The sequence below is a fragment of the Malaclemys terrapin genome, chromosome 5 (assembly GCF_027887155.1).
Source record: "Malaclemys terrapin pileata isolate rMalTer1 chromosome 5, rMalTer1.hap1, whole genome shotgun sequence".
Taxonomy (NCBI): domain Eukaryota; kingdom Metazoa; phylum Chordata; order Testudines; family Emydidae; genus Malaclemys; species Malaclemys terrapin.
This window is the reverse complement of record NC_071509.1, coordinates 47,563-60,986: the sequence shown is the minus strand read 5'-3', so window position 1 is coordinate 60,986 and position 13,424 is coordinate 47,563. Positions and strand designations below refer to the sequence as shown.

Sequence of the window (13,424 nt, the reverse complement as noted above, 5' to 3'; positions counted from 1 at the left end):
AAACCTACCCCCTTCCCATTAGCATTCACTATGTTAGGCATTGCTTCAGACTTCTCGGTGAAGACCGAAACAAAGAAGTCATTAAGCATCTCTGCCATTTCCAAGTTTCCTGTTACTGTTTCTCCCTCTTCACTAAGCAGTGGGCCTACCCTGTCTTTGGTCTTCCTCTTGCTTCTAATGTATTGATAAAAAGTCTTCTTGTTTCCTTTTATTCCCGTAGCTAGTTTGAGCTCATTTTGTGCCTTTGTTTACATCATGGTATTAAAAAAAACAAGGTAAAAACCTAATTGGTTAAATTTAGAATGTGATTCTATAAAGTAAATGTAACAACACTGCATGAGGTGTCTTCCTGGAGACTGGTATTGTATAAAACAAGAGTGGGCAAACTACGGCCCGCGGGCCCATCTGAGCGCTGGGGAGCAGGATCGGAGGTTTGCCCCGCTCCGGCACTCCAGACAGGGAGCGGCGTCGGGGGGTTTGCTCTACTCTGCGCAGCTCCTAGGAAGCAGCCGGCATGACCCCATTCCGTCTCCTATGTAGTACGCGGAGACATGGCCAGGCGGCTCTGCACACTGCGCCATCTGCCGGTGCCAACCCCACAGCTCCCATTGGCCGCAGTTCCCGGCCAATGGCAGCTGCATGGGTGGTGCCTGTGAGGGGGAAGCTTGCAGAGCCAACTGGCCACGCCTCGGAGCCAGAGGGGGGACATGTTTTTGGTAAACGCCACCCGAAGCCTGCACCCCTGAGCCCCAATCCCCTGCCACGGCCCTGATTCCCCTCCTGCCCTTGATCCCAGCCCAGAGCCTCCTCTTGTACCCCAAACCCCACCTCAGAGCCCGTACCCCCAGCCAGAGCCCTCACCACCCCCATGCCCCAACAGCCTGCCCCAGCCCTGATCCCCCTTCCACCCTCCAAACCCCTTGGTCTCAGCCTGGAGCCCCCTCCTGCACCCCAAACTCCTCATCCCCAGCCTCAGCCCTACCCCATAGCCTAACCCACCGCACTCCAGCCCGGAGCTCCCTCCTGCACCCTGAACTCCTCGTTTCTGGCTCCCCCCCAGAGCCCACACTCCCAGATGGAGCCCTCACCCCCTTTCGCACCCCTACCCCCAATTTTGTGAGCATTCATGGCCTGCCATACAATTTCCATACCCCGATGTGGCCCTCAGGTCAAAAAGTTTGCCCACCCTGGTATAAAACCTTTTTTCCTGTACTATATTATAATGGCTTATAGCAATAAACCTAACTAGCATTGGTTATTTGGTCTCTTAAGTATATTTCATAACAAACCAAAGTGTGGTCAAGCAATTAACCCTGCCCAATTTATCAATAAATTGGCGCACCGAGCCAGGAGCCATCCAGCCAAAACATCAGTCAAACCAAGCACTGTTGGGTCGCATCCTAACTGCTCAGAAGGGGTAACATTGAGTGAGAGGTGGGACGCTAGTGTTTGTTAATCTCATGTACACTTGTGCAGGCCAGCAAGCGCTGTGCTCAATCCTGCAATTCCAGGATGCACAAAAGTTGCTACTGTAACATCTTATTTAAAAAAAGTGCTACTATGGCAGAATGCCTCTTTAAAAAAATAACTGATTTTATCAGAACTGCCTAATAAAGCACTCAAGGCAAAACACCAATACTTCAAAAATTCCTGGGCAAAAAATCATACTTTAAAAATATATAAAAATTAATTTCAAGTAAAACTTTCTAGGGAAAATACACAAATACAGCAAAGGCTAAAATGGCAAAATGCCGAAGCCCCAAAATTAGCAGTTATAATGGCCAAAAATAACTGATTGTCTGTGAGAGGGCAGATTTAATCTGAGGAGGATTTGTTGTAGGCAGAGATGGCAGTGGTGTCTAATGCTTCTCATTATATCCACTTTCTCAGGTGCTTAGTTAAGCTATTAACCATCTCCCTAGTCAGCCATTAGCCTGTAGATACCTTTGTGACCTGTTTGTAAGGGCAGCTAAGTAGTCCCTCTATTGCTCTGAGATGTGCCTTAAAAGCCTGAATGAGCCATTGTGGGGTTAGCCCAGTCCCCAGTGGAATTTGCTGAAACACAAGGTGATCTGCTACTGTGTGTGTATGAAACCCCATATGCAGGCTGTATGCACCATACTTTGTAATCAGAAGATCGTGAGGGTGCTGAAGGAGTGGAATTACCAGTTTCTGACTAGGAGACAACATCCAGTCCAAGTGTTCTGCTGCCCAGGTCATTTGACCATGTCTTCCTGTTTTTTACCCACAGTGCATTACCAAGAGCATGAAGCTGGCTGGCTTTGGCTCCTCGCTGGCACTGCCTGACCGTGTTCTGACATTTGTCCGAGATCATCCTCTCATGGACCAGGTTGTTCACCCGCTGGAAATGGGACCCGTGCTGGTCAAGCTGGACACACAGTACCTCAGAATTGCAGTACATCGTGTCAGAAGCGTCTCTGGGCAGGAATATGATGTGCTGTACCTGGGGACCGGTGAGGGAGATGGCAGCACTGGGTGGGGACAGGAATGGACAGGCACAGGGAAAGAATGGGCACAGGTTGGGAGGGTATGGCTGTAAATCAGGTGCAGTCACCTGGGGGCAGCCATGTGGAGTGGAGAGATGATTTATTATTTGTACTGTAGCTCTCATGGACCTGGACCCCATGGTGCTAGGCACTGTACAAATGCAGAACAAACAAAAGTCCCTGCCCCAAGGAGCTTACAGTCTAAGAATAACACAAGGGATGGATACAGACAGACTGAGAGGGGAGTACCAAGAAACAGAGATAATATTGGTCAGCATGGTAGGAAGTGGGCTCAGCACACTAGCACCATTGTCAATTTTTTTCTAGACTTCACAGCAAAGGAGGGTTTTGAAGGAGGATAATGAGTTAGTTTGGGATCTATTTACTGGGATCATCTCCCAAGTGTGGGGGGCAGGAGGGGAGAAAGCACAAAATGTTTGTTTGAAAATGTAACAAGTGGGCGATGGAAGCTGGCATGATGGTCTGACTCGGGGCAGGAGTCAGCATTTCAGTAGTTAATGAGAGCTGATAGGTAGGGTGGGAATAGGTTGCAAAGGGGCTTGAAAGCAAAAACAAGGGCATATGTCTGAAGTGACAGAAAAGGGGGAACCAGTGGAGGTATGTGGGGAGGGGCTGGCATGGTCAAAGCAATGGGCTAGGAAAACAATATTTGCAGCAGCATTCTGAATGGTGTGCATTGGGCAAGACTGCATTTGTCGAGGCCAGGGAGAAGGATGTTCAGTAATGGAGACGTGCGAGAACCAGAGCCCAGATGAGAATTTTAGCCGTGTGGGTGGGCAGGAGAGGCCATATGTTAGAGACATTATGTAGAAAGAATCTGGAAGACATAGACATGGTATGACCTCTCTCTAGGTCCTCACATCCAGAGTCAAAGGTGACCTCTGTGTTACAGGACTGAGTGACAGGCAGATGCTGATGTTGTCCACAGTGATGGAGAGAGGAGGTGTCAGGGAGGGCTTGAGATGCAGGCTGGGGGGCAGCTATCTGAGGTGAGAGCAAGAATGGCCACCCCCTGGCATGGGAGCTGAGGCCCTTTTGGGAAGGAACAGTTGTGGAGCTTGTTTCTGCTGCTGTGGCACCAGATGGTGGTGCTGATCTAATCTCTTCCCCTGCTCTGGCCTTCCCTTTGCAGAGGATGGACATTTGCACAAAGCAGTGAAGATTGCCCAAAAAGCTGTCATTATTGAGGATCTGACACTGTTCCCAGAGCCCCAGCCAATTCAGAACCTGCAGCTCTACCAGGTGAGGGAACAAGCCCCTGGGTGCCTGGAGCTAGCACTGGATAGGCTGGCATGTTCCTTGCACTGATGGACACGTGGTATTTGAAAAGGAAACTGACATGTACAGGGTGGGAAAATGTGGGTCTGGTGGATCAAATCCAAAAAGTGACTGCCTGGCCCCAGCCTTCCTTATCCCTGATTCACTGGTAAATGAGGTTTACTGGGTTCCATTGCTCCCTGTTGGTGAGGGTAATAGATTCTTCCCTTACCCAGACACCCCTGGTTATCTGCCTGAGTGCTTACACTGTGCTCAGCACCATGGCAACTGTACATCTTACAGGTTATATATTAAAAATTCCATGGAATCTTGTTTCTCTTCCCCTTGCCCCTGTCAGCTGGTTGCTGTATGAACAGTGGTCACGTGAGTTTAATATGTGGTCCTGGCAGCACTGAGATTTGTGCTGGGAGTGACTTCCGCAGCTGTGGGCTACTGGCCACAAAAGTGCTATCCTTAGGCTCATGGGCCTTCTCTTTGTGGCTGGCGGCTCCAGCAGTATATAGGTGTCATGGTGTCGTCCAGGGCAGGGAAAGAGTTTCTCAGGTACCTCTGGCCAACTTCCTGATCCCAGACTCAGTGTGAGGTGGGGAGACAGGTCAGCTGCATTGGCCCTGTCTGCACTTCCTTTCTCAGGCCCTTGCAGGTATACAGGCTCTTCCTCTAGTCTCCATTCACTCACAGGGAGCGTTTTGTTCAGCTGTGAGTGGACATTACCCACAATACATTAGACTTCTCTGCCCTAATGATCACACCCTTAATCTTTTCACCTCATTGTCAGGAGACTGTTCAGTTCTCTGTATCTGGGTCATGGATTGCTCTTCTGAGAGTTACCATATGGATGGATCCATGCTTGGCACTGAACTGGAGCTCTTAGAAGAACAGTTTCTGTTGGGCTGGGCGCGTGCTCCTTTGTGAATCCAAATCTTTAGTTCAAGAGATGCGGCTGTGACCCCGTCCAGCTCCTTTCTTGCTGCTGCAGTGTAGCATGCCATAGTCTGGTGGAGGTGCTAGCATTGAGGTGGCTCTGTTGTGTCTCCCTTGGGAGTTCCTGTTTGAGGATGTCTTCCTATTCGTTGTGCAGTTTGCTGAGTCACAGCTCTCGCACCAGTCTCACTTCCCCCTTCACCCGTCCCTAGAGAGACAACTCCCACTCAAAATGTTATTCAAGTGGCTGGCTATATCTTCCACTTGTATTGCACTCCTCCTCACACCAGAGAGGAGGAGTGTCCCATTGGCTGATCCCTGCCTGATTTGTGAAGGAGGTGACAGGAAACTGCACAAAGTGGGAGGAATGCAAAGATCTATGCAGGAGAGGCACCCAGAGGCTCATGGGATTATAGAGTCTGCATGCATGATTGTCAAAGGGACCCTTCTAGGGGCCCAGATTTAGTCTCTCAAACTGTATGGAGATTTTTCAAAGCACAATGTGGACAGTGCTTGGTCTTTGAAAATCTACTATGAGCACTGAGCGCCTGGTGCCTCGGCCTTAGGGGTCCTTGCTGCTGTGATGCTGTACTCCCTGTTTCTAAACGTCACTGCTTCCCCATTGCACTCTGCTACCAAGGCTGCTCAAGATACTTCAGCAAGGGGTGCATGGTGTTGATGGGGATGGCATAATGACTGTACCAGCCCGTCAAATGATAGAAAAGCCTCAGAAATCAATGGGGTGGGGAGGGAAGGGAACTGGTCACTGGGATGTAAGTGATTCCCAGATGTACAGATTTCAAGGGCAGAAGGGATCTCTGCTCATGTAATCTGACCTCCGGTGTAGCACTGGCCAGAAAACCTCACCCAGTAATTCCTGCATCCAGCCCATAATTTCTGTCTGAGCTAGAGTAGATCCTGTGGAGAGCCAGGCCTTGATCTAAAGACTCCAAGTGATGGAGAATGCACCCTCAGTCAGTTGTTCCAGTGATTAATTCCCCTTACTGTTAAACAAAATATTTGCCCCTTATTTCTACTCTGAGTTTATCTAGCTTCATCTTCTGGCCCCTGGACCATATCGAAGGAAACTTGCCCTTTGTTACATAGAGCAGCCTGAGTATTTGGTTATTAGAGAAGTTATCACCCTCTGCATGTCACATCCATCCATTGTATTCATGGAGTAGGGAAGTGTCCTATGTTCTGTCCTTGGACCCCTGAGGAGGACAGTGCAGTTCCCCCCACTGACGGAAAATTCCACCTGATCTAGAAGTTCACGTACCCTGTGTGACATAACAAGCCGTACATACACCCTGCTTGCTGCGTCACCGTGATGTTCCCCTGGTGTTATCTGGACCGGTGATCTGCTAGGTCACTCCAATCCTTGAATCTGGGAGCCAGCCTTACCCTGCTCTGCTGTGAAACCCTCCACTCCTGGGTTGTTCCCATACAGCCTCTAGCATGTAAGCTGCTGCCAGCTACATGAGTGAGCACTTTTGGCCAGCCGCTGCTTGGATTGTGCAACCGATTGTGGATTGTGCAGCTAGCCAATATCTCCGGTCCCAGATACAACCCTAGGAACCTCCATCTTGCAGTGTCCAAGGGGAGTTTCTGACATGCTTCAAACCAAATGCACTGCTTCAGGTAGAATAAACAAACACATTCATTAACTACAAAAGATAGATTTTAAGTGATTATAATAATAATTATAATTAATGGAGATATCCCATCTCCTAAAACTGGAAGGGACCTTAAAAGGTCATTGAGTCCAGCCCCCTGCCTTCACTAGCAGGACCAAGTACTGATTTTTGCCCCAGATCCCTAAGTGGCCCCCTCAAGGATTGAACTCACAACCCTTGGTTTAGCGGGCCAATGCTCAAACCACTGAGCTATCCCTCCCCCCTAAGTCAAAGCACAAGAAGTCAGATTTGGTCAAATGACATAAAATCAAAATACATTCTAAGCTGATCTTAACACTTTCAGTGCCCTTACAAACTTAGATGCGTCTAACCACAGGCTGGCTGGTTGCCCTTCAACCAGGCTCTCCTCTTTGATCAGCGCTTCAGTCGCTTGGTAGTGGTGTCTGTAGATGGAGGTGGAAGAGAAAGAGAGCATGGCAAACATCTCTCCCTTTTATCATGTCCTTTCTTGCCTCTTGGCTTAGCGCCCCCCCCCCCCTTCAGAGTTAGGTGAGCATTACCTCATTGCAGTCCCAAACTGTCCAAGGGAAGGGGGGTGACTCACTTGAGAGTCCAACAGATCCTTTGTTGCTGTCCTTTGTTCCTGTGAGGCTGGGCTGGGTTTGTCCCATACATGCCCTGATGAGGTGTGAACTGCCTCTCTGCTCCTGGAGAGTTTTGCCTGGGCTTGTTTTAAGCCATGAGGACACATTTTCAGCCTCATAACTATATACATGAAATTACAACCCATAACATTACTGTAACAACAATGCTCAGTGTATCATGAACCTTCCGAAGACACCTGGCATGACAAACTTTGCATTGGATACCACACAATCATATAATAAGGATTAACATGGGGGTGCAGAGTGTTCCCCTGGGGTACAGAGCATCACACTCTGCAGGTCACATCATTTCAAAGCCCCCTAGGCAAAGAGGCAGCAAACTTGCATCAGAGGACCCAGAGGCAAAGAAGAATGCTGTGCTGACCCTGTCTAGGATGTAGAGAAGCCTCTCTCCTGCTCCCCTTTAAAGTCATGAGGTGCTGGATGGCTTCAGGGATGAGCCTGCATCTCTGTGAGGACCTTGTTATGGGAGGGTGAGAGGTACCTATCACTTAGACTTTGCCTTGTTGTCCTCCCTTGGAGTGCTCATTGGGCAACTTGGGCACAAACACCCCCGACTTTGAAAATCTGGGTGCTCAGCTCCCACCTCAGCCCATCTATTGTGCCCAAGATACTCTTTGTACATAGCCAAACTTTGCAAATGTTGGTTTTCACCTTCTGTTCTCTCTTGCTACCTTTGTAGAGCTGGTTGTATGTAGGGTCCTCTACTGAAGTGACTCAAGTCAACACAACAGACTGTGAGCGATACAAGAGCTGCATCGAGTGTGTCCTGGGCAGAGACCCCGCTTGTGCCTGGAGCAGAGAGCTGGGTGCTTGTATACGCCACCAAGGACAAAGTGGGTAAGTGACTTGCCTCCATTTCCTATTGTCACCAAAGGACCCATGAAAAATAAAACCTCGACCTTGAGGGATTGCTGCCGCCGACGATTGCCTGTAGCCTGGATGGTGACATCTTTTCCCTGAAATCTGACCCCTGCAAATCGCCTGTCACCACCTCTGCAACATTGCCATTTGCAACACCTGTGACTTTAAGATTCCCCATCATGGGTCCCATCTCCTCTGTCCAGGGCCATTTCAGCTTCCTGCCCTCTGGCTTTCCTGAGCTCCAGCCCTTCTAATGCCAACTTGTCCAGAATGCTGCTTCCCACCTTCACTTATCACTTTGTTCCACCCCTTGCACTCTGCCAGTGATACCAGCCTAGATACCCTATTTGTCTGCTTCTCCCATAGCCCTCTAAATTCTTTCTTCCACATCATCACAATGCATGGAACCTGAAATGATCTGTAAGGTCTGTACCCTCTCCTTAATCAAAGCCCTATCTGCCTACAAGAATAGAGCCAAAACTGACTGTCAGTCTGAAGTGGCTCATGAATGTGGGTGCCAACCGCAGGGCAGACTGTTACAAACCAGGGCACAAACCGCAAACTGGTAGAGTGATCTATAATTAGAGTTCACCAACCAACAATCAAGTGTGAATTCCTCAAGCACTATAACAGACTTAACGTGGAGTCAGACAGCCCCCTTGGGCACTCCATCTGTCTTGCAACAAAGCGTGCCTTTGTGATAGATGGTCTGTTACACCAAAAATCACAGCGATATTCAGCTTACTCCCAGTCACTTACCCCAGGTCAATTGTACCTTAGATCTCTCACCAAAGACAACACTTGTAGCCAATCCTATATTAAACTAACTGAAGGTTTATTAACTAGGAAAAGGAAATCTGGCTGGTAGAAGAATAGGCATCTTCAGTATTTCCTTGTCTGTACTGGAGGTGTCCAGCAGACTTACAATAATGGAATACAAATTGGCCTGACCGCACCCCGTGTACCTCTCCTCATCACCCTATTGAAGGACTAGTTCAGATGTATCCTGTGTTGTATAAATTAGAAGGGACTTTAAAGGTGTCCTGTATCAGAGGGGTAGCTGTGTTAGTCTGTATCCACAAAAACAACGAGGAGTCCGGTGGCACCTTAAAGACTAACAGATTTATTTGGGCATAAGCTTTCGTGGGCAAAAAACTCACTTCTTCAGGTGCATGGAGCCTTGTTTTTTTTAAAGGTGTTCTAGGGATGTTAAATCATATAATATTACAGTTCTTCTTTAAGTGGCCTCTGCATATTCACACTTATGGTATATAGCAGCCCTGCCATCAAGCTGCAGAATTTTTCTAATAAGCAGTGTCCATTGGGACCTCTTATCTCTTCCCCCATGGAGGGAGGGATAGCTCAGAGGTTTGAGCATCGGCTGGCTAAACCCAGGGTTGTGAGTTCAAGCCTTGAGGGGGCCACTTAGGGATCTGGGACAAAATCACTAGTTGGTCCTGCTAGTGAAGGCAGGGGGCTAGACTCAATGACCTTTCAAGGTCCCTTCCAGTTCTAGGAGATAGGATATCTCCATTATTTATAATTTATACTGGGGTGTTAGAGGAGTGTCCCCAGCCACTCTCCAAATTCATTTTTAATCACCAAAGGTGCAGCAAGCTTAGCTCACATGCCGTGTCCTCAACTTTTCCCTTGTCGCTTTCTCTTTTGATTCTGCCTTTGGGGACCATTTCCATTTTAGATAGAGTAACAGTGCAAATTTGTTCAGTTTGAAATAAGCACCAGGCACCGACGGGCTGTCTCAAAGCCCCCTACTGATGAAGGAGGTTCTTCAAGCCCAATTGGCAGTGTGTAAGTCCAGCAACTACTTTTGACATCTGCTAGCCTTAAGTGACTCTGTGCTCAGTGTGGAGAAGGTGGGAATTGTAATATTTTTATGAGCAATGTGTGTCTCAGTTTATCCACTCATTTTGTGCTGCTGTCCACTGGGGCTGAAGGAGATAAATTCTCCTCTGGGACAAAGAGAATAAGAGCTAGGTGGTGGAGGCAAGCATAGATGAAGGAACTATCAAGGAATCTCATCATATGAATGGAGACAAGGGGAGCACATGACAGCCAAGGAAGAGGTGGAAACAGCAGGGCTGCAACTTGAAATAGTGGCAGGAGGTTTCAAATGACTGTGTTAAGAACTGATCAGATAGACACACAAGGAGACAGAGGGCCACAGACAAAGACAAGGTGGATTCCAGGAAGGAATGGAGTAATAAGGCAGTTGCTTTTGCCAGTAGTAACTCTGTCTTAAGTTGACTTTTCCATGCTAGCCTAAGTAATCTCAGATGATGTGTTTCGGTTGACTAATAAATGCTCCTGTTTTGAAAAGGGTGCCCCATGTCACTGTAAATATTCACTGGTTGCTTTGCTCCTTGAAGATGCAGAAGCTTAAAGGCTTCTGAACTCCATGTAAGAGTGCACAGTGAGAATCAGGCTGTTGGAGGCCGAAGGTGCAGTTTTGGAGCCATGGGGCTGCATGGCTCACCCTTGTAAAAAGTTAAGCCCAGTGCCTGGTGAATACAAAGGGTGTTTCTGAAAGGGACTGAAGGAAGGCCAGGATACAACAAACCCTGTATAGATCTATGACACTCAGCTTAAGCAGTATCCCTCTCCCTGGTCTTCTCCATGTGGGCCTGGTGCCATTTGGCACCAAGATCCCTGAATGTGTCCAGGTTAACCTGTTCATTCCAGAGTTCCAGAACTATCAATGCAGCACCAAGGTTTCTAGATTCCTCCAGGTCAACCTATATGTTGCCAAGGTCCCAGCACAACACTGATGCAGTGGGTTGCTCTATTCAGCACTGAGGTCCTGGCACCACTGATAGCTGAGATCCCTGAGTCTCTGGTGCCATCAATTCAGTGTCACAGTTCTCAAGTCCCTCTGGGTTGATCCAGTTTGTCCTCAACGTCTTGGCACCATCCCCCAGATCCATCCAAGTCAACTGAGTTCACTGCCTGTGATCCAGCATCATGAACCCTGGTGAACCACTTGATGGAAGTGTTCCAGTGCCTGTTACATATGGCATTAATGTTCCCACAACAATCTGGGTCATCTAAGGTTTTGACCCCGTTAGCTAGGGTACCACTAGTCTAAAGGAGTCCAGCACCAATATAAAAGAGTGTTAGGTCTTCTGGTCCTTCTTGGTGCATGGGCCTATTGCTGAGAACTTGGCACAATTAACTGTGACTCTTGCTTCAAGTGGCTCGGGAGCACTATAAACAGCACTAAGGTGGACTCTAGTTGAAGCGTACTGTACCCAACTCTGTGGTCTATAGAATCCATATGAGCCAACATAGGTCAGTAGAAAGATTCAGCACCAATAATTTGGGTAAACCACTTGACAAAGCAGTTTGGTGCCCAATATAAATAATACTCAAATTCCCATATTTGCTCAGTATAACTGGAGCTGATGTCAGCATGATTCGCTGTCTATGAAATACCAGTTGCTAAAGGAGTCTTATCATAGAATCATAGAATATCAGGGTTGGAAGGGACCTCAGGAGATCATCTAGTCCAACCCCCTGCTCAAAGCAGGACCAATTCCCAACTAAATCATCCCAGCCAGGGCTTTGTCAAGCCGGGCCTTAAAAACCTCTAAGGAAGGAGATTCCACCACCTCCCTAGGTAACGCATTCCAGTGCTTCACCACCCTCCTAGTGAAATAGTGTTTCCTAATATCCAACCTAGACCTCCCCCACTGCAACTTGAGACCATTGCTCCTTGTTCTGTCAGTGTGGGGCCCAAAACTGGACATAGTACTCCAGATGAGGCCTCACCAATGTCGAATAAAGGGGAATGATCATGTTCCTCGATCTGCTGGCAATGATCCTACTTATACAGCCCAAAATGCCGTTAGCCTTCTTCCAACAGGAGCACACTGTTGACTCATATCCAGCTTCTCGTCCACTGTGATCCCCTATATCAGTGTCACCAAGGTTTCCTGATTTGTCACAGATTCAGGAGAATCACATATTTTGATGCTTTAGGTCTAGCATAAGTGGCTTATAGGCCCCCAAACATATCTACATTGTTTGGGTCAGAGAACCTGGCAGCATTGACTGTTGCCACCGATAAGAAAAATAAAATAGTTCCCTGATCGCCTAGGGACTGCTGTTGGTGCCCCTAAAAAAATCTGGGCCTACTATCCTGGTCTCCTTTTAAATACTACTGGGGGATGCTGTCTTTTGATGGTTTACTCCCAGCGCCTGCAGGGATAATCAGATGAAGCTCTAAGATGTTTTTGTGGGAGTCCCTCCAGAGGAAATCAGTATAGCTACAAAAGTTCTGACGAGTATCTGGAATCACCTTAGTGAGCTCAGAAACCTTTCCCTGGATTCTCTAACCCTATTCTTGAGTGCCGAAATGTCCTTGGCACTGAAACCTTTGGAAACCCACCCTCAAGCCAGACTGACATGGCCCTGGAACATACTGACTCTAATACAGTGTACCACCAGTTGTTGGTTAAGACTTCTAAACCAAGGTTAATGCCAAAGCTCTGATTGCCTTAAGACATTTAGGGTCCAAACACTGGCATTTGTGCTCTATTTCTGAAGTTCACTCATAAAGAGCTTTCTTAGAATCTGTACCACTAACATCTGCCAGTGCTGGATCACTGGTTCTTTCTGTGATATCCCTTGGGTCCCCAGGAACCACAGTAAATAAATACATTTTGGCAGCCATGCCTGGAGCCTCTCTGCCTTAACACCAAAGTTCGCTGTTCTAATCAGATTGTGTTTTCTGGTGCTGTACCTTTATGCTTTAGTCCTGCAGCCTATTCAGTGGTGAGCATCATCAAATCATTAAAAATGGGATAGAGAATCAGAGAATATCAGGGTTGGAAGGAACCTCAGGAGGTCATCTAGTCCAACCCCCTGCTCAAAGCAGGATCAATCCCCATACAGATTTTTGCCCCAGATCCCTAAATGGCCCCCTCAAGGATTGAACTCTCAACCCTGGGTTTAGCAGGCCAATGTTCAAACCACTGAGCTATCTCTCCCCCCATGGAGGGATAAGATGGAGAATATCTTATTGCCCTTATATAAATCCATGGTATGCCCACATCTTGAATACTGCATACAGATGTGGTTTCCTCATCTCAACAAAAATACACTGGCATTAGAAAAGATTCACAGAAGGGCAACTAAAATTATTAGGGGTTTGGAACGGGTCCCATATGAGGAGAGATTAAAGAGGCTAGGACTTCTCAGCTTGGAAAAGAGGAGACTAAGGGGGGATATGATAGAGGTATATAAAATCATGAGTGGTCTGGAGAAAGTGAATAAGAAAAAGTTATTTACTTGTTCCCATAATATAAGAACTAGGGGCCACCAAATGAATGGGCAGCAGGTTTAAAACAAATAAAAAGAAGTATTTCTTCACACAATGCAGTGTCAACCTGTGGAACTCCTTGCCAGAGGAGGTTGTGAAGGCTAGGACTATAGCAGGGTTTAAAAAAGAACGAGATAAATTCATGGAGGTTAAGTCCATTAATGGCTATTAGCCAGGATGGATAAGGAAC

At 47.6% G+C, this 13,424-nt stretch overlaps 1 protein-coding gene across 1 annotated transcript in view; it reads left to right on the top strand.

Annotated features, from left to right (window-relative positions):
• SEMA4F (ssemaphorin 4F) overlaps positions 1 to 13,424 on the top strand; it is a 189,498-nt gene that overhangs the window by 138,339 nt on the left and 37,735 nt on the right. Inside the window, exons 10-12 of the mRNA XM_054030174.1 lie at positions 2,252 to 2,474; positions 3,661 to 3,770; positions 7,715 to 7,872. Coding sequence (XP_053886149.1) covers positions 2,252 to 2,474; positions 3,661 to 3,770; positions 7,715 to 7,872 — 491 coding nt within the window. The remainder of the gene's footprint in view (positions 1 to 2,251; positions 2,475 to 3,660; positions 3,771 to 7,714; positions 7,873 to 13,424) is intronic.